The sequence below is a fragment of the Parasteatoda tepidariorum genome, chromosome 1 (genome assembly GCF_043381705.1).
Source record: "Parasteatoda tepidariorum isolate YZ-2023 chromosome 1, CAS_Ptep_4.0, whole genome shotgun sequence".
Taxonomy (NCBI): domain Eukaryota; kingdom Metazoa; phylum Arthropoda; class Arachnida; order Araneae; family Theridiidae; genus Parasteatoda; species Parasteatoda tepidariorum.
The window spans coordinates 4,620,502-4,636,035 of record NC_092204.1 but is presented as its reverse complement, the minus strand read 5'-3'; the positions used below and the strand labels follow the sequence as shown (position 1 = coordinate 4,636,035).

The window sequence follows — 15,534 nt, the reverse complement described above, 5'->3', positions numbered from 1 at the left end:
AAAATCCGTCAGTTTTATGTTAGCTTCTTTATTAATCTAATCTATTTCGTAAATCCATAGCTTTCGAGGGTGGAATTTTTGCAATTACAATGGACAAATTTGGCCATTCGAAATAGTGGTCAGTCTCAAAGATCGATTTTAAAAAAAATAATAACTCTCTTTTAAGCCTTGAGTAAAGCGTACATTATTTAGTAAAAATCATTTCCATCACAATGAATCTTATCACACATAATATCGCAGAATTGTATAGTTTCGACAAAGGTCTACAAGGGAATTTTAAATATTTATTTACTTTTATAAAGGAACAAGATAATTGAAAATGTAGATGATAATGACGTCAATAGATATTATAATCTATTCAGTTCATTTATGTCATAAAAAAAGACGCTGCAATAGTTAAATACGAAGGATTACCTTGCTTTCGCGTTGTCCTAAAGAGTACGCAATACCGCAGAAGAAAATTGCCACCGCAAATTCTACTTCATTACTCATTCAAAAGGAAGAAAAAGTAAGTTCAGGCAAAACCTAGAGTAAGTCATGAGGTTTCAATTGCTGAAGAAAGAAAAAAATACTTCAAAATATTAAAATGCAATTAAATTATTAAAAGAGAACTTTACCGTTGCGTAATCCTAAGCTATCTTCTCATGATTTATTTATATTGGTTAACCTTTTTGCCTTATACTTCAAGACTTACAAAATTTAGTTTTTTTTTAAATCTTTTCAGATCAATTTATGCCAAGCAAATGGAGAAGTCTCCGAAAACTTTTTCGAATCGTATTGTTTGCCTATTGAGGGAAACAACGGTGGAACCATTCATATTCTTTACAGCGCTTGGACTCTTTACAACCATGTTACCCCTTCAGTCTCTTCTGATGGACAGGGCATGTCGAAACATGTTGATGTACAATGAGACCATCTGTGACGAACTAGATCATCACAAGGAGGTACAAGAGAAAAGCATTGAAATTGGAAACAACGTATATACATGGGTTATGCTTACTACCAGTTTGCCATCATGCGTCATAGCTGTCTTTGTTGGCCCATGGAGCGACAAATATTCTAGGTAAAAATAACAGCTATGTGTTTTGTTTGTTTTTTTAATTTTTTTTTTTATATATACAGCCGTCGTTGAGGATTGGACCCAATTTTATATCTCACCAATATAGAACAAACACGTAAATGAGCAAGTTATCATCATCATAGTTGGAAAGACAATCCAATGTGGGCCAATGACTTCCTCTGAAGATTTTTCCATAACGACTTCCGATTTATCGTTGATCTCCGATTCTTCTCATTAATTGCAAGAATATCAGACTCCACCGAATCAGCCCATGTCAATCGCTGCCTTCCCCGCTTTCTTGTTCCAGTGGGTCTAAAAAGCAATATCTTTTATGTACTGCATTGTCATCACTCATTCGAATCACGTGGGCCATCCAATTCATTCTATTTATTATTCTGGATTCCAACTGGATGGGGATTCGCAGGCGGCGCAGTTGCCTCCAGTCCCCACATTAGAGGAGCCCCCAATTCGAATCGAGGGTTTATTTTTTTCCTTCCTTAATGAACTTTTTTTAAAACAAAATATCAGTACAGTGTAAAATCCGTCAATTTTATGTTAGCTTCTTCATTAATCTATCGTATGAACACAATCCATGTTTCGTAAATCCATGGCTTTCGAAGGTTTCTGCAATTACGATGGACAAATTTGGCCAATCAAAAGCCTGTATTTTTACATATCGCAAAATGGGATAAGTTTACAAAAATGCAGGCTTCTGATTGGAGTAATTGTGCCGTCGTAATTGGATAAATTTAGCTGAATTCCGCCATAATGTCAGCAAGGATAAGAATTTTTTGCAGCTAGATGGCAAAGTTAACAATCAGAAAACTGCATGTTGGAGGGAGTTCGGTTCTTCATTACTGAAGCAGAGGGGGCCCCCCAAAGAAGTTTTTGCCACGGGCATTAATTAGGCGAAGTCGGGCTCAGCAGATGTGGATTACGTCAAAATAATTTCGTCGTAAAAATATGTTTTCTCAATTTTAACCGATACTAACTAAAAAAAATGACAATTGCAGGAAAATACCACTGATTATAGGAGTGAGCGGTCTTCTGACTGAGAGTATAGTGATGCTGCTTCTGACCTTCAGTCAGGGGGCGCCACCTACTGTTTATATAGGAGTGGCGGCCATATCTGGTGTGAGTGGGGGCATACTTGTCTGCTTTTCTATATCGAACAGCTACTTATCTGACGTCACTGATGAAAGGTACTTTTTTCAATTCCTACTATTAGTTCACATACTCTCCCTATATCCCAAATTTTCAATCGGTAATTAAATATTTTATATTCATTCACTCAAGTTCAAATACATTTTTGTTAAACCTGTAGTCTATGACACTTGATGTCAATACAGTTTTTTTCAAATATTAATTCATTCATTAAATTTAATTCATTAATATTAGTTTTATATGGTAGAAAAAGTTGTAATTATTTAATAAAATAAACATTTTCTTTGTTGACCAAAGCAAGAAGATTTTTTTACATTATTTGTTCTTTTGATTGGTTGAATGTAAATTAGAGTAAGAGACCATTTGGAAATGTAGAACCGATTAACAAAAATATTTTTTAATAATTTGTATACCAATTTTTTTCTGTTTTGAAAAAGCATTGTGGATNTTCTTTGTTGACCATTATTTGTTCTTTTGATTGATTGAATGTAAATTAGAGTAAGAGACCATTTGGAAATGTAGAACCGATTAACAAAAATATTTTTTAATAATTTGTATACCAATTTTTATCTGTTTTGAAAAAGCATTGTGGATGTTTATGAGTGCTCCACAGTTTCGTGACGGCCATGATTGTGCTAGCATTACGCACAGACCGCCTATATTTCAAACAAAACCTATCATAGAGATATTGTTCAACTTATTGTTATAAACAAGTTTTTTTTAACAAAAAATTTTCGTTTTTTCTTTCTTTCCTCTAGGTGATACTTATTTTATGGAAAAAAAGGCAGACTTAAATTATAGGGGTAATAGAAAATAATTTTTCATCAAACTCGCTCATGTTTTCTATTTAAAGACAATGTTTGATTTTTAATTAAAAATCCAAATGTTTTATGGTCTTTACTTAACAAAATTGTTATTTCAGTTAACAGAAAATTAACTACAGCTTTCCATTCTCTCACACGATTACGTGTTTTTAAATAAATTCTCAGCAAATGTATTTTTACTGCAGAGCAAACAAAGCTACCCAAGTCAAACTTTTTGATGGTTTTCCATTGATGGACCAACATAATCTTGATGGCTCAGAAGCAGAATATTTTCAAATGTTCTGCAACAGGAATTATTAATTTATGCAAATGTTCTGCAAGCATTTCACAGCGATAAAAAGTCAGCTTTACATTAAAATACAGGACCATACGCAGATACTCTACATTATTTTTAAACCAAGGCAAACATTCTTGAATTGTTACTTTTTCAATCACTTTTGAGGTGTAAAATTTTGTTAATGACGATGAATTATTAATAAATTATTATCGCAGGAAAACGCTGTCACTTATTGAAGATACAAATTGTTCTGAAGGACTTCGTTTGTTTTGCGACGTACGACACAGTTTTAGGCACTTTCTGCTTTTGGGCTTGATGGTAACCAACATAAGTAACCATTACCTCAATGTTGGAATTCGGATTGATTTATGATGGCCCAACATAAGAATAGCAACTTGTTTTGATGGTTTGTTCATGTTGAAGCATCAGAAATTTCCATCTGTNAAGATACAAATTGTTCTGAAGGACTTCGTTTGTTCTGCGACGTACGTCACAGTTTTAGGCACTTTCTGCTTTTGGGGGGTAACCAACATAAGTAACCATTACCTCAATGTTGGAATTCGGATTGATTTATGATGGCCCAACATAAGAATAGCAACTTGTTTTGATGGTTTGTTCATGTTGAAGCATCAGAAATTTCCATCTGTTTCGTAGAAATCAAATGTTCTAACGATAGCCACCATCACCCCGATGTAGGAATTCGGACTGATTTTTGATGGGCCAACAGAAAAATTTTTTTTTGATGGTATATTCTTGCTGAACCAACAAGAATTATTATTAAACCATCATGGAAATGTACAGTTGGAACCATCATGAATTATCATGGATTGTTGGTCCGTAAGAATCAAACGTCGCTTGATGGTTAACTATCATAGTATTAAAGTAACATTTTCTATTATGGAATGATGGAAGTTTGTTGGCATATCAAAAACCATGAACACGTAATGGAAAATGCATGATGATGGTGACTATCAAATGATGTCGGACCATCATGAATAGCACTGACTGAAACCAACATAGTCCATCAAAATGTTTTGATGGGACCATCAAGAATTTTAATTTGGGTAGCGATTTTTTTTCTTCGGAATTTTCATCTTAATTTATATATACTTTTAGAAATTCTTATATCCTCTTCAAGCTGTACTAAAAATTGGTTTAAGTTTTTATTTAATTGAAACTAAACATTTTCGCGTTTTGATGAACTTATTTTATTTAACAACCGGCTTTAAACAGTCTACCTATTCTAGGGTTTTCGGCTATCCAATGTTCAACTTCGCAGCCTCGTATTTTTGCATCTAACTCAGAAGACAAAGGAACTCCTGATTCATGCATTAGACTAGTCTTAGTAGAAGACTTTTCGATAGAAACTAATACAAATTTGACTTACATGGTAAGGAAAACCTCGAGGAAAAGGGCTTACGGCAAGTGGATTGTAACTTATAATCCATGTATCACTGAGGATATTTTACTTCTACAGTGTGGTAGATGCCAGCTGGAAGCAGTCAAGTCCTGATCAGATAATTGGGAGGCGAGTGCTCTATTGCCTGAGTAACAGTGGCTAGTCTTTAGACGATTAAAAAAATTAGTAAAAAATCAAGAAACTTGGCTGCTTATAATGAAATATTTTAGAGAAGTGGTGGCTCAGAGAATAGAGCGTTCGCCTTCCAATGAGGTAAACCAGGTTCAAATCCCAACATTGGTTGGTCGATGCGAATTCCGCACCCGGCTCAGTGCGGAATTCTGTGCTTACTTAAACAGCACAGAACAGTGCTGACTTAAAATATCCTCAGTGGTAGACGAGGGTTAGTCCTCTTGCCGTCAGGATAACAGCGTGAGATTTCCCTCTTCAAGTAATGCAAATGCTATTTAGTTCCATCAAAAAAAAGTCCACCACGAAATCGAATTTCTCCCAATACTTGATCCAGGAGTTTCCTTGTCTTCTGGATTGGGCTCAAAATTACAAAGATACGTACAGTCCCTGGACAAATTATTAGACTAACTATAAGATTCTATGCAGAATTTTAATGATCAGGTGATACTATACAGCTTTATTGTTTTTACGCAACTGAAACCGGTTTGCACTTGCTTACGTTCGTGTATCAATTGGTTAAATTAGACGATATATAATATAAATTAGACAAATGAATAAATTAGACGATATATGACATAAATATAGAAGATTTATTATATCAGGTATTGCATTAGAATATTAGACCAAATTATTAAATGCACTGGAGTGTTTTAATAATTACATGTTTTGTTGTTGTTGTTGTTGCTAATTCCCATCTGGTCTGACGGGGTAAGACCAGATCAATGAATCCGTTGATATTGAGAAAATCCGAAACCAGAATGGGAGAGGAATGAATGTCGTTCCAGTCCAGCCCTAAACAGTTCAAGATGTGCTCAGGTGATGCCTGGTTTTGTTGGCATTTAGGGCAAAGAGGAAAGATCTTTTGATTTGCAGAGAGTGTGAGACTTTTCAGGTGCCCACTGGCCAGTCGGGATAAGCAGGTGTTGACATGTTTTGTACGAGTTTATACTTTTATGTTTGAACATACATGTAATTTATTTTTATTCATGAGATTTTTTAAATACTTCCTATTTGTATTTATTTTTAACGTATTGCATTACAATGTAAGCCCATTGATGCACTATCATAAGCAACTGCAAACCGATTTCAACAGCGTAAAAACAATAAAGCTGTATAGTGTATTATCTGATAATTAAGAATTTACATAGAATCTTATAGTGCGTCTAATAAATTGGCCAAAGACTGTAGTTGAACATTGGTAGTGGGGGAACTGGGTCAGCAGTTCAACGACGATTATAAAATAAAATAAAATGAAATGTTTTGTATTTCAGGTCGCGGCCAACTCGTTACGCCATTATGAGTTGTTGTCTGATAGCAGCTACTGTTTTGGGCAACGTGATTGGTGGTCAACTTTTTGCATCGTATGGATACGTGGCTGTATTAAGTATTTCTCCTTGCTTCTACGTGTGTGCTCTCATTTACGCTGTCTTAGCTCTGAAGGAAACAATTACCCCTCATGAAAAAAACAGACTTGGCATTTTGTTCGATTTCTTTACGTTTGAAAACATCAAGGAGAGCTATCGTACATGTGTCAGAAAGAGAAGCGGCAATTTAAGGCTTCAAATATGGCTGCTAATATTTGTGGATACCTGCTCTAAATTTGTCGAGTTAGGTTTGTACCTTATATTTTTGAACAAAACAGAATTAACTTTAGGGCAGTAAGTTCAGTATTTAAATTAGAAAGTTTGTATCTTAACACCAACTTTAGACCAAAAGTGGTGCTGCCAGAGATATAGTTCGTTCATCAAGAGTTGGCACTTGGCTCCACCTCCTCGGACGAAGAGTTATTTTCAGCGCGGGAGTAAGAGGAGAAACGTCTCCGCTCATGAAATTGAGACAACCCTTAAAGAGCGCCAAACGCAAACAGTGAATTCTTTTTCAGTCACTTACTTCGCTTTATCATCTGCTATTATACCTTTCGTTACTCTAGGTAATTAAATATATTTTGAATTTAAAAACTGCTGTTTTCCCAGCAAAATGTCTCAGAAAGGACAAACTATTCACTCAAAAGGAAGAAATATCATCAAATTTATGAAATATTTAAAATTAAAAAATGCACGTAAAGATTGCGAAATAAATATTTTTATCAAATGATCGCCAAATAGCAACCTTGTTCAGGATTGATCACATCCTTTCCCCAAAAATAGTGAAATAGTATCAACGGATACCACGTGATGAAGGCGGAGCCAAGTGCCAACACCTGGTGAACGATCTATAATTCTTCCTGTAATCAAACATCAAGGACAGTTCTTTTTGCTGTGAAACATAAGGTTAGTTCTTCTGTAGAACTCTTGGGGGTCAATAAAAATACCGATATGTAAATTTCGACAAACTTTAGCTTTCAAGCAATCGGAGAACGGTGCTTGTTTGTCACAAATAGCAAAGTTAGAATTCTTGAGGAAACTACCTTGTATTGTATTAAATTATGAATCAAAAGATACCATTTTGATACTCTACATACAGGTATTGTATTGAATTATAAATCAAAAGATATCATTTTAATACTATGTAGATACAGGTAACATTCTCCCATCACTTGAGAGCCAAAATAACCGATTTTTAAAAATTCGATAAATTTTAGCTCTCAAGCAATCCTGTGTGTTGCAACTCCATAACAAAAATAGAGTTCTTTTGGAAATTACCTGATATTGTATTGAATTATAAATCCAAGAAGGCATTTTAACTCTCTTAATTTTTTTGTAAAATTTTTTATAACCGTTGTTGAACAGTCGACCCAATTTTCGGGTTTTCGACTACTAATGTTCAACCTCGTAGCCTTCTAATTTTGAACCCAATCCAGAAGACAAGGGAACTCCTGTAATAAGTATTGGGAGAAATTTGCCTTCGTGGAGGAATTTTTGATAGAACTAACTCGCATTTGCGTTTGGAAGAGGAAGACCCAGAGAACCTCCCACGGTTAGCCTGGCAACAAAGGGACTCTAACCGACCATCCGTCTACCACCGAGATTATTTCAAGTAAGCACTGTCGTCAGTGCAAGTCGGATGCGGATTCGTATCGATCAGTCATCGCTGGGATTCGAATCCGGTTCACCTCATTGGAAAGCAAAAGTTCTAAAAATAATTTTTACTTTGACATAAAATATGTAAAATTAATTAGATAAGCTAAACATAATTGATGGCTGCAAAGAACTATGTCACACAACATTATGTTTATCACATAAAAAATATTTTTTTCTATTTTGCAGGCAACATGGGTATACAGTTTGCCTTTCTGAAACACGTGTTTAAAATGGGAGTGGAAGATTCATCGAATGCAAACATAATATTCTCTGTTTGTAATGCTCTTGGAACTATTCTAGTAGTCCCTATCCTCATTGAAAAACTTCGACTCCACGAAGCAGCCCTCGGACTCATAGGAATTCTCTCATTCATGTCTAGAATGGTGCTCACATCTGTATCAGATTCACCTACATTCTTCTATTTAGGTATCTTTTTTTTTTGTAGTTTCTCCACACGTTTTATAGTTGAAATTATAAAGTGGGGTATTTAAAGCCACGGGTTTTTATCTCGCATGACAACTAATCATTGCAAGAAATGTTGCTGAAACGCGAACGTTTATAGTTTGTCTTGAATAAGAATTTCCCTACCCATTCGTCTGGAGTAATGGCGGTGACTATGGTAATGAGGTATAACTATTTCAAGTAGGGGTGTATGATCACTGTTTAGGACAGCTTTGCTCGGGTCGGCTAGAGAAAGAGAATATTTTTCTTCCGTCTATTGTGTTAGCCCTATAGTCAAGAGACGCTACCCTTCCTGAAATGACTTAGTTTTGTTTCGATAGCAGCAAACGGTCTCAGACTCAGTGTGTGTGTGGGGGGGAGTTCTTACCCTAGACAGACTATAACTGTTTGCATGTTTATGTTTTCCTCACAAGAAATATGATCTAGAAAGAAAGAAAAAAGATTCAACCTGTTCTGCTCAAAGGAGGATCACGTCTCCTTGGAATGTTCATCATTCCGGAAAGCTCGTAAAGATCTCCACCAATCATTGTCTCTTCTAAACCCAGCATTTAGCGATGTCGTGAACTTGTCTCTCAATCCTTGGACCAAACACCAATTCCTTTACATATACAGAACTCAGACGGAGCGGTGCTTGTTTATGTTGGAATGTTTCCTGGTAAGTCTCCAAAGCAAGGAAAGAGATTTCTATTACATAACAAGCTCCGCTTTGTGTATGATAGAGAAAGAAAAAAGGCTTCAAAACCTGGTTTTGTTCATAGGCAATCGCAACGCTCCAATACGCCATCTGGGAAGAAGACTGGTTCCTTCCCCACCCCTTTTCAGTTATATAGGAGTGTACTACAATATTTTTCCTTTTCTTAATATTTTTCGTATTTAACACTAGAAAGACTGAAACTTAGTATATATCTATATTGCCCAAAAGCAGTCAAAATGACTGCATTGTAAAAGAATAAATAATGTGCAAAGAAATCTGTTTAAAATTAATTTTTAATATTATTTACAGTTATATAACAAGTTATTAGTAAATATTAACAATAAAAGAAATATATGTTGTACAAAATTCTAAGAAGTTGCGTATTATATATATCATTGTTTTTCTAATTGAAATTAAAAGCAGTCAAAATGACGTCCTTAGGCAATCTAGTGTTAATTGTTAAAAATATTTTTTTAAATTTCCATGATGCTTTCTTTTAGAACCATATTTAATGTAGTTTTCAGTTCCATACAGTTTCCTAACTTAAAAACGATTTTAATTTATTTTAAAATCAAGACAGAAATTAATATACTTCTTCTTCTACGACTCTCCACACGCTAACACTCTCCTCACCTTCTTCTACGACTCTCCAACGCAGCCTGTTCAATGTAGTCACCTACGCGCTTACTGACCGCGGCTAGTGATGCTTGAGTTCTGTGTTCTACTGGAAACCGTGTCTCCACAACCAGTCCACTGCGGGACAAGATTATTATAAGAGATCCAAACAAATTACTTTAAATATCTTAATATTTAGAGTGTCTCGAGAAAATAAATTGCCTTCAAACAAAATATTTTCAACTCAGTTCATTTCGTTGTTTTTTGCAGCAATGGTGAGTGGTTCTTTATTCAATTGTTCAACGATAGCCGTATCTTCAAGATTATCAAAACTAGTCAATAAAGAAGAACTAGGTAAACGCATTTTAAATTCAAAACTTTACTTCAAGCTTTTATTGTAAAAGTGAATAATCAAATTCTTTTGTTATTTAGGAAAAGCTTTTTCATTACTCTGGATGTTTTCTACTCTGGCACCGATGCTTGGAACGGCAGTGTTCCTTCAGATTTACAACGCTTCTCTAAATTCATTTCCTGGATTAGTGTTTGTTTTAGCTTCTATTTTTCTATGTCCCAGTGCCATTGTTTTCGGGTAAGTGATTATCTTACTGCTTCTTATTAAGTTATAAACGTCGTTGAACAGTCGAGAGTTTACGGTGTTACCATTATTCAACTCCTTAACCTTGTAATTTTGAACCCACTCCAGAAGACAATAGAACTCCTGGATCAAGAATTGGGAGAAATTTGCCCACTGTTTGATGGAACTAACCCGCATTTGCGTTACGTGGAGAGGAAAACAACGGAAACCTCCCATGGTGGTCGGTGCAAGCCGGATGCGGAATTCGCATCGATCAGCCATCTCTGGGATTCGAACTCGATTCATCTCATTGGAAGGCGATAACTGAGGACAACATAAGATATTTTTCATTAGCACTGTGGTCGGTATGAGCCGTATCTACCATTGGGAGGCAAGCACTCTATTCTCTGATCTACCGCGGCTCCATCATATGATATAATGATTTTTTTGGGGGGGGAATGCTATTTATTTACCTATTGTTTGTTGCTTTGTCCTTTTTCAACCAGCGCCATCTATGATAGTAAAAATGGATCAGAAAGTAAATCTGAAGCAAGAGTCGCAGTTTTGCGAAAATTAAAACTGCTTGTGATCAAATTTTTTTAATGACCGAGAATTTATTCCAACGCTGCATTAGTTGAACTCATGAAAATTATTCATTGATCCCAAATCTCACAGAGCTGGAGCGTTTTTAAAACGCTTAATAAATGCATTTTTAAATATTTAAAGCTTTTTGTCAGTTTCAATTCATTTAAAAATATTTTGAGTGGAATATACTTCTTCGGCTGAAATTCTTAATCTCTTAAACTGTTATGAAAAATCTTTTCCCAACAATTTTAAATATTTAATATTTTCAAGTGTAACGTTTTCCCTTATTTTTCGTTACAATTTGAAGAAAAAAATTAAATAAATGAAAAGAATTTATGGAAAATTAAATTCAAAAATAAAATAAATAAAAAATAAATTGTGATCGCCGAAATGCGATCGCAGGTTTACTATTACTCTTGAAAAGTGTGATGACGTCCAAATCAGGTACGCACGCCATCATACCCAAGACAACACCCCTTTTGCGAATGGGTAAAAGAACGTAAATTCAATATCGTACGTAAGCACTACTCAAACCCTTTCTCTCGTCAGATTAGAAAAAATAACAGAACTTCTCTTCTCTTTGATGCTTACGTAATACACAAACGGACATTACAAATGTTTTTTTTTAATTTTATTTCCAATGCCCACCTGTGTAAACATTTCGTCAATTCGGGCATTTACAGGACAGATTTGTTGGCCACTCTTTCAGGAGCATCAAATTATGAGGGCCAACCCACAGTAAGGACAGATAGTACAGAGAATGAAAGAACATCTCAATTTAAGGTTTTTATATCGAAGGCTGTTTTCCAAGGTTTTGGATCAGGGTAATGTGCGTAGAATAGAGCAGATTGCCACAGATCTCGTTTAAAGGTTAGAAGTAGGTTTAAATGCAAACAGCATAAAAAAACCTTTTTAGGTTTACAGTAAAAAGGTTTTTGCTGAGTGAAAATAAGCATTATTTTGCTATCTGGGTGTTATTTAAATGTATAAAATTACAATGAATATGACTAAATGCACATTTCGTTTCGCAATAGGTGGATGATGAAGTTGCCAACGATATCTGTCGGAGAATTTGCAAGAGAAGAAAAAGTAGAAAACACTCTAACTGCTTTTTAAGTGTTGCCATCATATTAGTAAAAATGTTGGAATTAGTAGCACAGATTCGGATGTTAAAAGTGAACCTACTTCGCTACATTGCATTATTGTATTCAGTGTACGGAATAAAATCATTTAAATCAATATAGCATGAAATGTTTCTGAGAAGCAAATACTCTGTAGCAACATGTTAGTTTCTTAAAATATATGCTATTTGAAAGACGCCAGTCAATTGGTTATTTGGCCACATGTGACCTATGACGTACAACTAAGTTTCTCCACATAAGTTATATTGTTAATTAACGTGAAGTTCTTTAAATACATTGCCGTAGCGCGCATCGAAATTGCAGAAATATAATTATTTCTCGTCTACGTGTTTTGTTAACTTAGATTTATTATTTTTTTTATGTATTTCTGTAATCGTGATATATTTTTGATTTGTATTCCTGGCAACTTCGATGTATAGTTTGTTTATGTTCTAAATGGCTTCTTACCTGTATTTGAGATAAGTAAGAAATATATAGTGAAAGAAGTGAAATATTTGAGAAAGAATCATTGCGAAAGAATATAGAATGCGTCACTCAAGTGAATTAATACTTGACGGGCTTGGTTTACTCGGAATAGAATGAAAAGAACAGTTGCTAGCGTAAGCAAATGCCAAGTTTCAACAAACAATCAGGATCGAGGTACCCACACTACGTGCAGGTATCTCATTCTGTTTTCCGAAGGCTTTGTCGTCACCTGCGAATGCTATGCTATTTTCATAAACTGCCGTGAGTTTGCAAAAGGTCAAGTTAGGTCTATCTTTCGCCCTCTATCATAATTTTCGAAAAGGTCAATTTGAAAAAAAAAATGAAAATAATTTAATATTTAATTTATTGTTACTGAAATCAGACTTTTAAAAAATCCCACCTTAAAGAATTCATTTAGTATAATGAAAATAAGTAAAACTTAATGTGAATAATTATGCTATTTTAGCTGTATAATTCTATCTAATAACAAATATAAAAACAGATTATTAAATAATTTCTGCTAGCTCAGTCTATACGTCTCTGAATTAGTCTTTTTAAAGTTATACGTAACCACAAGTTTGTTTATGTTCAACTGTTCTTCCATTCTATTTCGAGTAAGCCAAGTTTGTCAAGTATTAATTCTCTTAAGTAACACATTCTAAATTCTTCTTAAAAGATTATTTTTCAAAGATTTCAATTCTTTCACTATATATTTACACGGAAACTGAACACAAAAACAGGCACGAAACCTGGTGGAATATAAACAAACTAATTATGCATCGAAGGTACACAAAACAAAAATATATCACGGTTACAATAAAAAAATAATAAATCTAAGTTAAGTAAAAGAAGCAGACGAGAAAGAACTATATTTTAACTAATTCGAGCGATACGGCTCTGTATTTAATTCATTTATCGTTAATTATCATTCTAACTTTTGTAGAGAAACTTAGCTCAACTTTAATACACCATTTTGGTGATAAAGATTAGCTGGCGCTGACGTCATAGGTCACATGTGAGGGTATGGGAGGTTTTCTTCTTCTTCAAGTGCAAAGACTCAATTGAGTAGATTTATATAAACTTTACTCTCTTTTTACTAAATAGTAATATGCTATGCATATATGAGTCGCTCAGAAGCCATTGCGGTTAAGTCCAAAACACAACAATTGAGAAAATTAATGTTTTTTGATACATTAGTTTTTAAAATTCCTGGTTTATTAATTTAATTAGAAAAGTGTATAAACTCTTTTTTCGAGGTGTAAACTCTGCAAAAAAACAAGATATGTACAGGATGTGTAAATAAAAACGTAAGTATTTATTGAAATAATGACAGCATCTTAAAAATTTTAGGACTTATACCTTTTGGCAGCTGAAAAAGATAAGAAATTTATGTCTACTAGTATAAACGAACTTTTATTTTTCTCAATCATCACTAGATACAGTGACTAATAGAAAATAAACTGTTGGATTATTTCAAAAATTGTTTTTTACTTCAAAACTAGAGTGGCACTTTTCTTTGTTTTAGGAAATGAAAATAAAATAAATAAAAAAAAAAAAACTAAAAATACCACATTTTAAAAAAATACTACGAAAAATACCATACCCCTTTTTTTGGTGAAAAAATACTACCGTAGTATTAAAAATACTACGTCTGGCAACCCTGATTACTATGAATTTCTTGTTTTTCAGTGTTACCAACAAATATCGAAAGAAGAATTTAATTTTAATTTCAAAGCTTATGTAAAAAAATATTGATAAAAGGTGGACTTATTCACAATGGCTTCTGAAATTATTATACAATATATTCAGAAGCTATTAAAAAAAGGGCTGTCTAACCTAGAAAAAAGTAACCAACGAGTAAATCCTTTAATAACTAAGAAGATTATTATTTATTTCATCAAAATTTCCAAAAATCAGAAAATATCAAAAAATGGACTTAACCGCATTGGCTTCTGAGCGGCTCATATATCTGATCTTATATCGAGTTTTACTGCCAGGAAAAAATTTACAAAAATGAGAAATATTTTTAAAAAATTTATTTTATTTATGTCCGCACTGTGGTCGCTGCAAGCCGGATGCGGTATTCGAATTAATCAGCCATCGCTGGTATTCGAATCCGGTTGACCTCATTGGAAGGCAAACGCTCTATCCCCTGAGCCACCAAAGCTTAACTATTGAAATAGAGTGTTATCAAAAGCGCTTCATTAAACTCCAGTCTTCATTTCATGTTTTAACATGAAATGAAGCTTATAACGCTCACTTTACACACAATGAATAAGTGCTTATAACGCTCACTTTAACATCTGCGACAATTAATTATCGTAATTACTTATTTTTGCTGAATGTCAAGAATATATAATAAAACGTTTTACAGAGATTTTGATTCAACTATTATTTTTAACATAAAGTCTATTAGCAAAATAGAGGTATGATTTAAATATATTTTCTAGATATCAAAATGGTATTAAGGTATAAAACATTGTATAGTTATCATTGTAATGCATTACGTTAATAAATACCAATAGGAAGTATATAAAAAATCTCCTGAATAAAAACCCATTACATGTTTGTTAAATATAAAAATATTGCCTATAAACTCGTGCAAAACATGTAAATGCAATTGTCGAATTTATATTAATTATGGTTTAATTTAACCAATTCATACACACTAGTGTAAACAAGAGCAAACCGGTTTCAGTCGCGTATAAACAATAGAGCTGTATAGTATCACCTGAAAATTAAGATTTTATATAAAATATTATAGTGCGTCTATTAATTTCGCCAGGGACTGTAAAGATATTTTCTAGATATCTATATATCCTGTTCTTTTGATATCCTAGAAAACGCGTGGCATGACCCAATTAAGAGAGGAACAAAGGTTCCAGAAAAATAAATGATAGTACTTTTCATTTTTTTTGTCATTTCATTGTTTAAAAATAGATTATATAAGTCGTTTCGTTTTTATTATCTGAAATTTACAAGAATCGCCCGATTAACTACTAATGACTTCTAACTATCTAAAAAAAATTCGTTTATTGCTTTATTTACTTTCATTAAAAAA

The 15,534-nt window shown here is 33.7% G+C and overlaps 1 protein-coding gene across 1 annotated transcript; it reads left to right on the top strand.

The window, feature by feature from the left end:
• Positions 1-362: 362 nt before the first annotated feature.
• Positions 363-12,105, top strand: LOC107450409 (proton-coupled folate transporter-like). Its single transcript, XM_043051404.2, has 8 exons — positions 363-508; positions 725-1,063; positions 2,074-2,262; positions 6,188-6,528; positions 8,123-8,362; positions 9,978-10,061; positions 10,140-10,296; positions 11,901-12,105. The coding sequence occupies exons 2-8, from the start codon at positions 744-746 to the stop codon at positions 11,980-11,982; spliced, it is 1,413 nt and encodes a 470-aa protein (XP_042907338.1). The 5' UTR covers positions 363-508; positions 725-743; the 3' UTR covers positions 11,983-12,105.
• Positions 12,106-15,534: the final 3,429 nt, after the last annotated feature.

Excerpts from the sequence above, each read along its gene's own strand:
- LOC107450409 (XM_043051404.2), top strand. The coding sequence starts at position 744 with ATGGAGAAGTCTCCGAAAACTTTTTCGAATCGTATTGTTTGCCTATTG. Across the intron at positions 2,263-6,187 it reads TCTGACGTCACTGATGAAAG|GTCGCGGCCAACTCGTTACG; the intron begins GTACTTTTTTCA and ends TTTGTATTTCAG. Across the intron at positions 10,297-11,900 it reads CCCAGTGCCATTGTTTTCGG|GTGGATGATGAAGTTGCCAA; the intron begins GTAAGTGATTAT and ends GTTTCGCAATAG.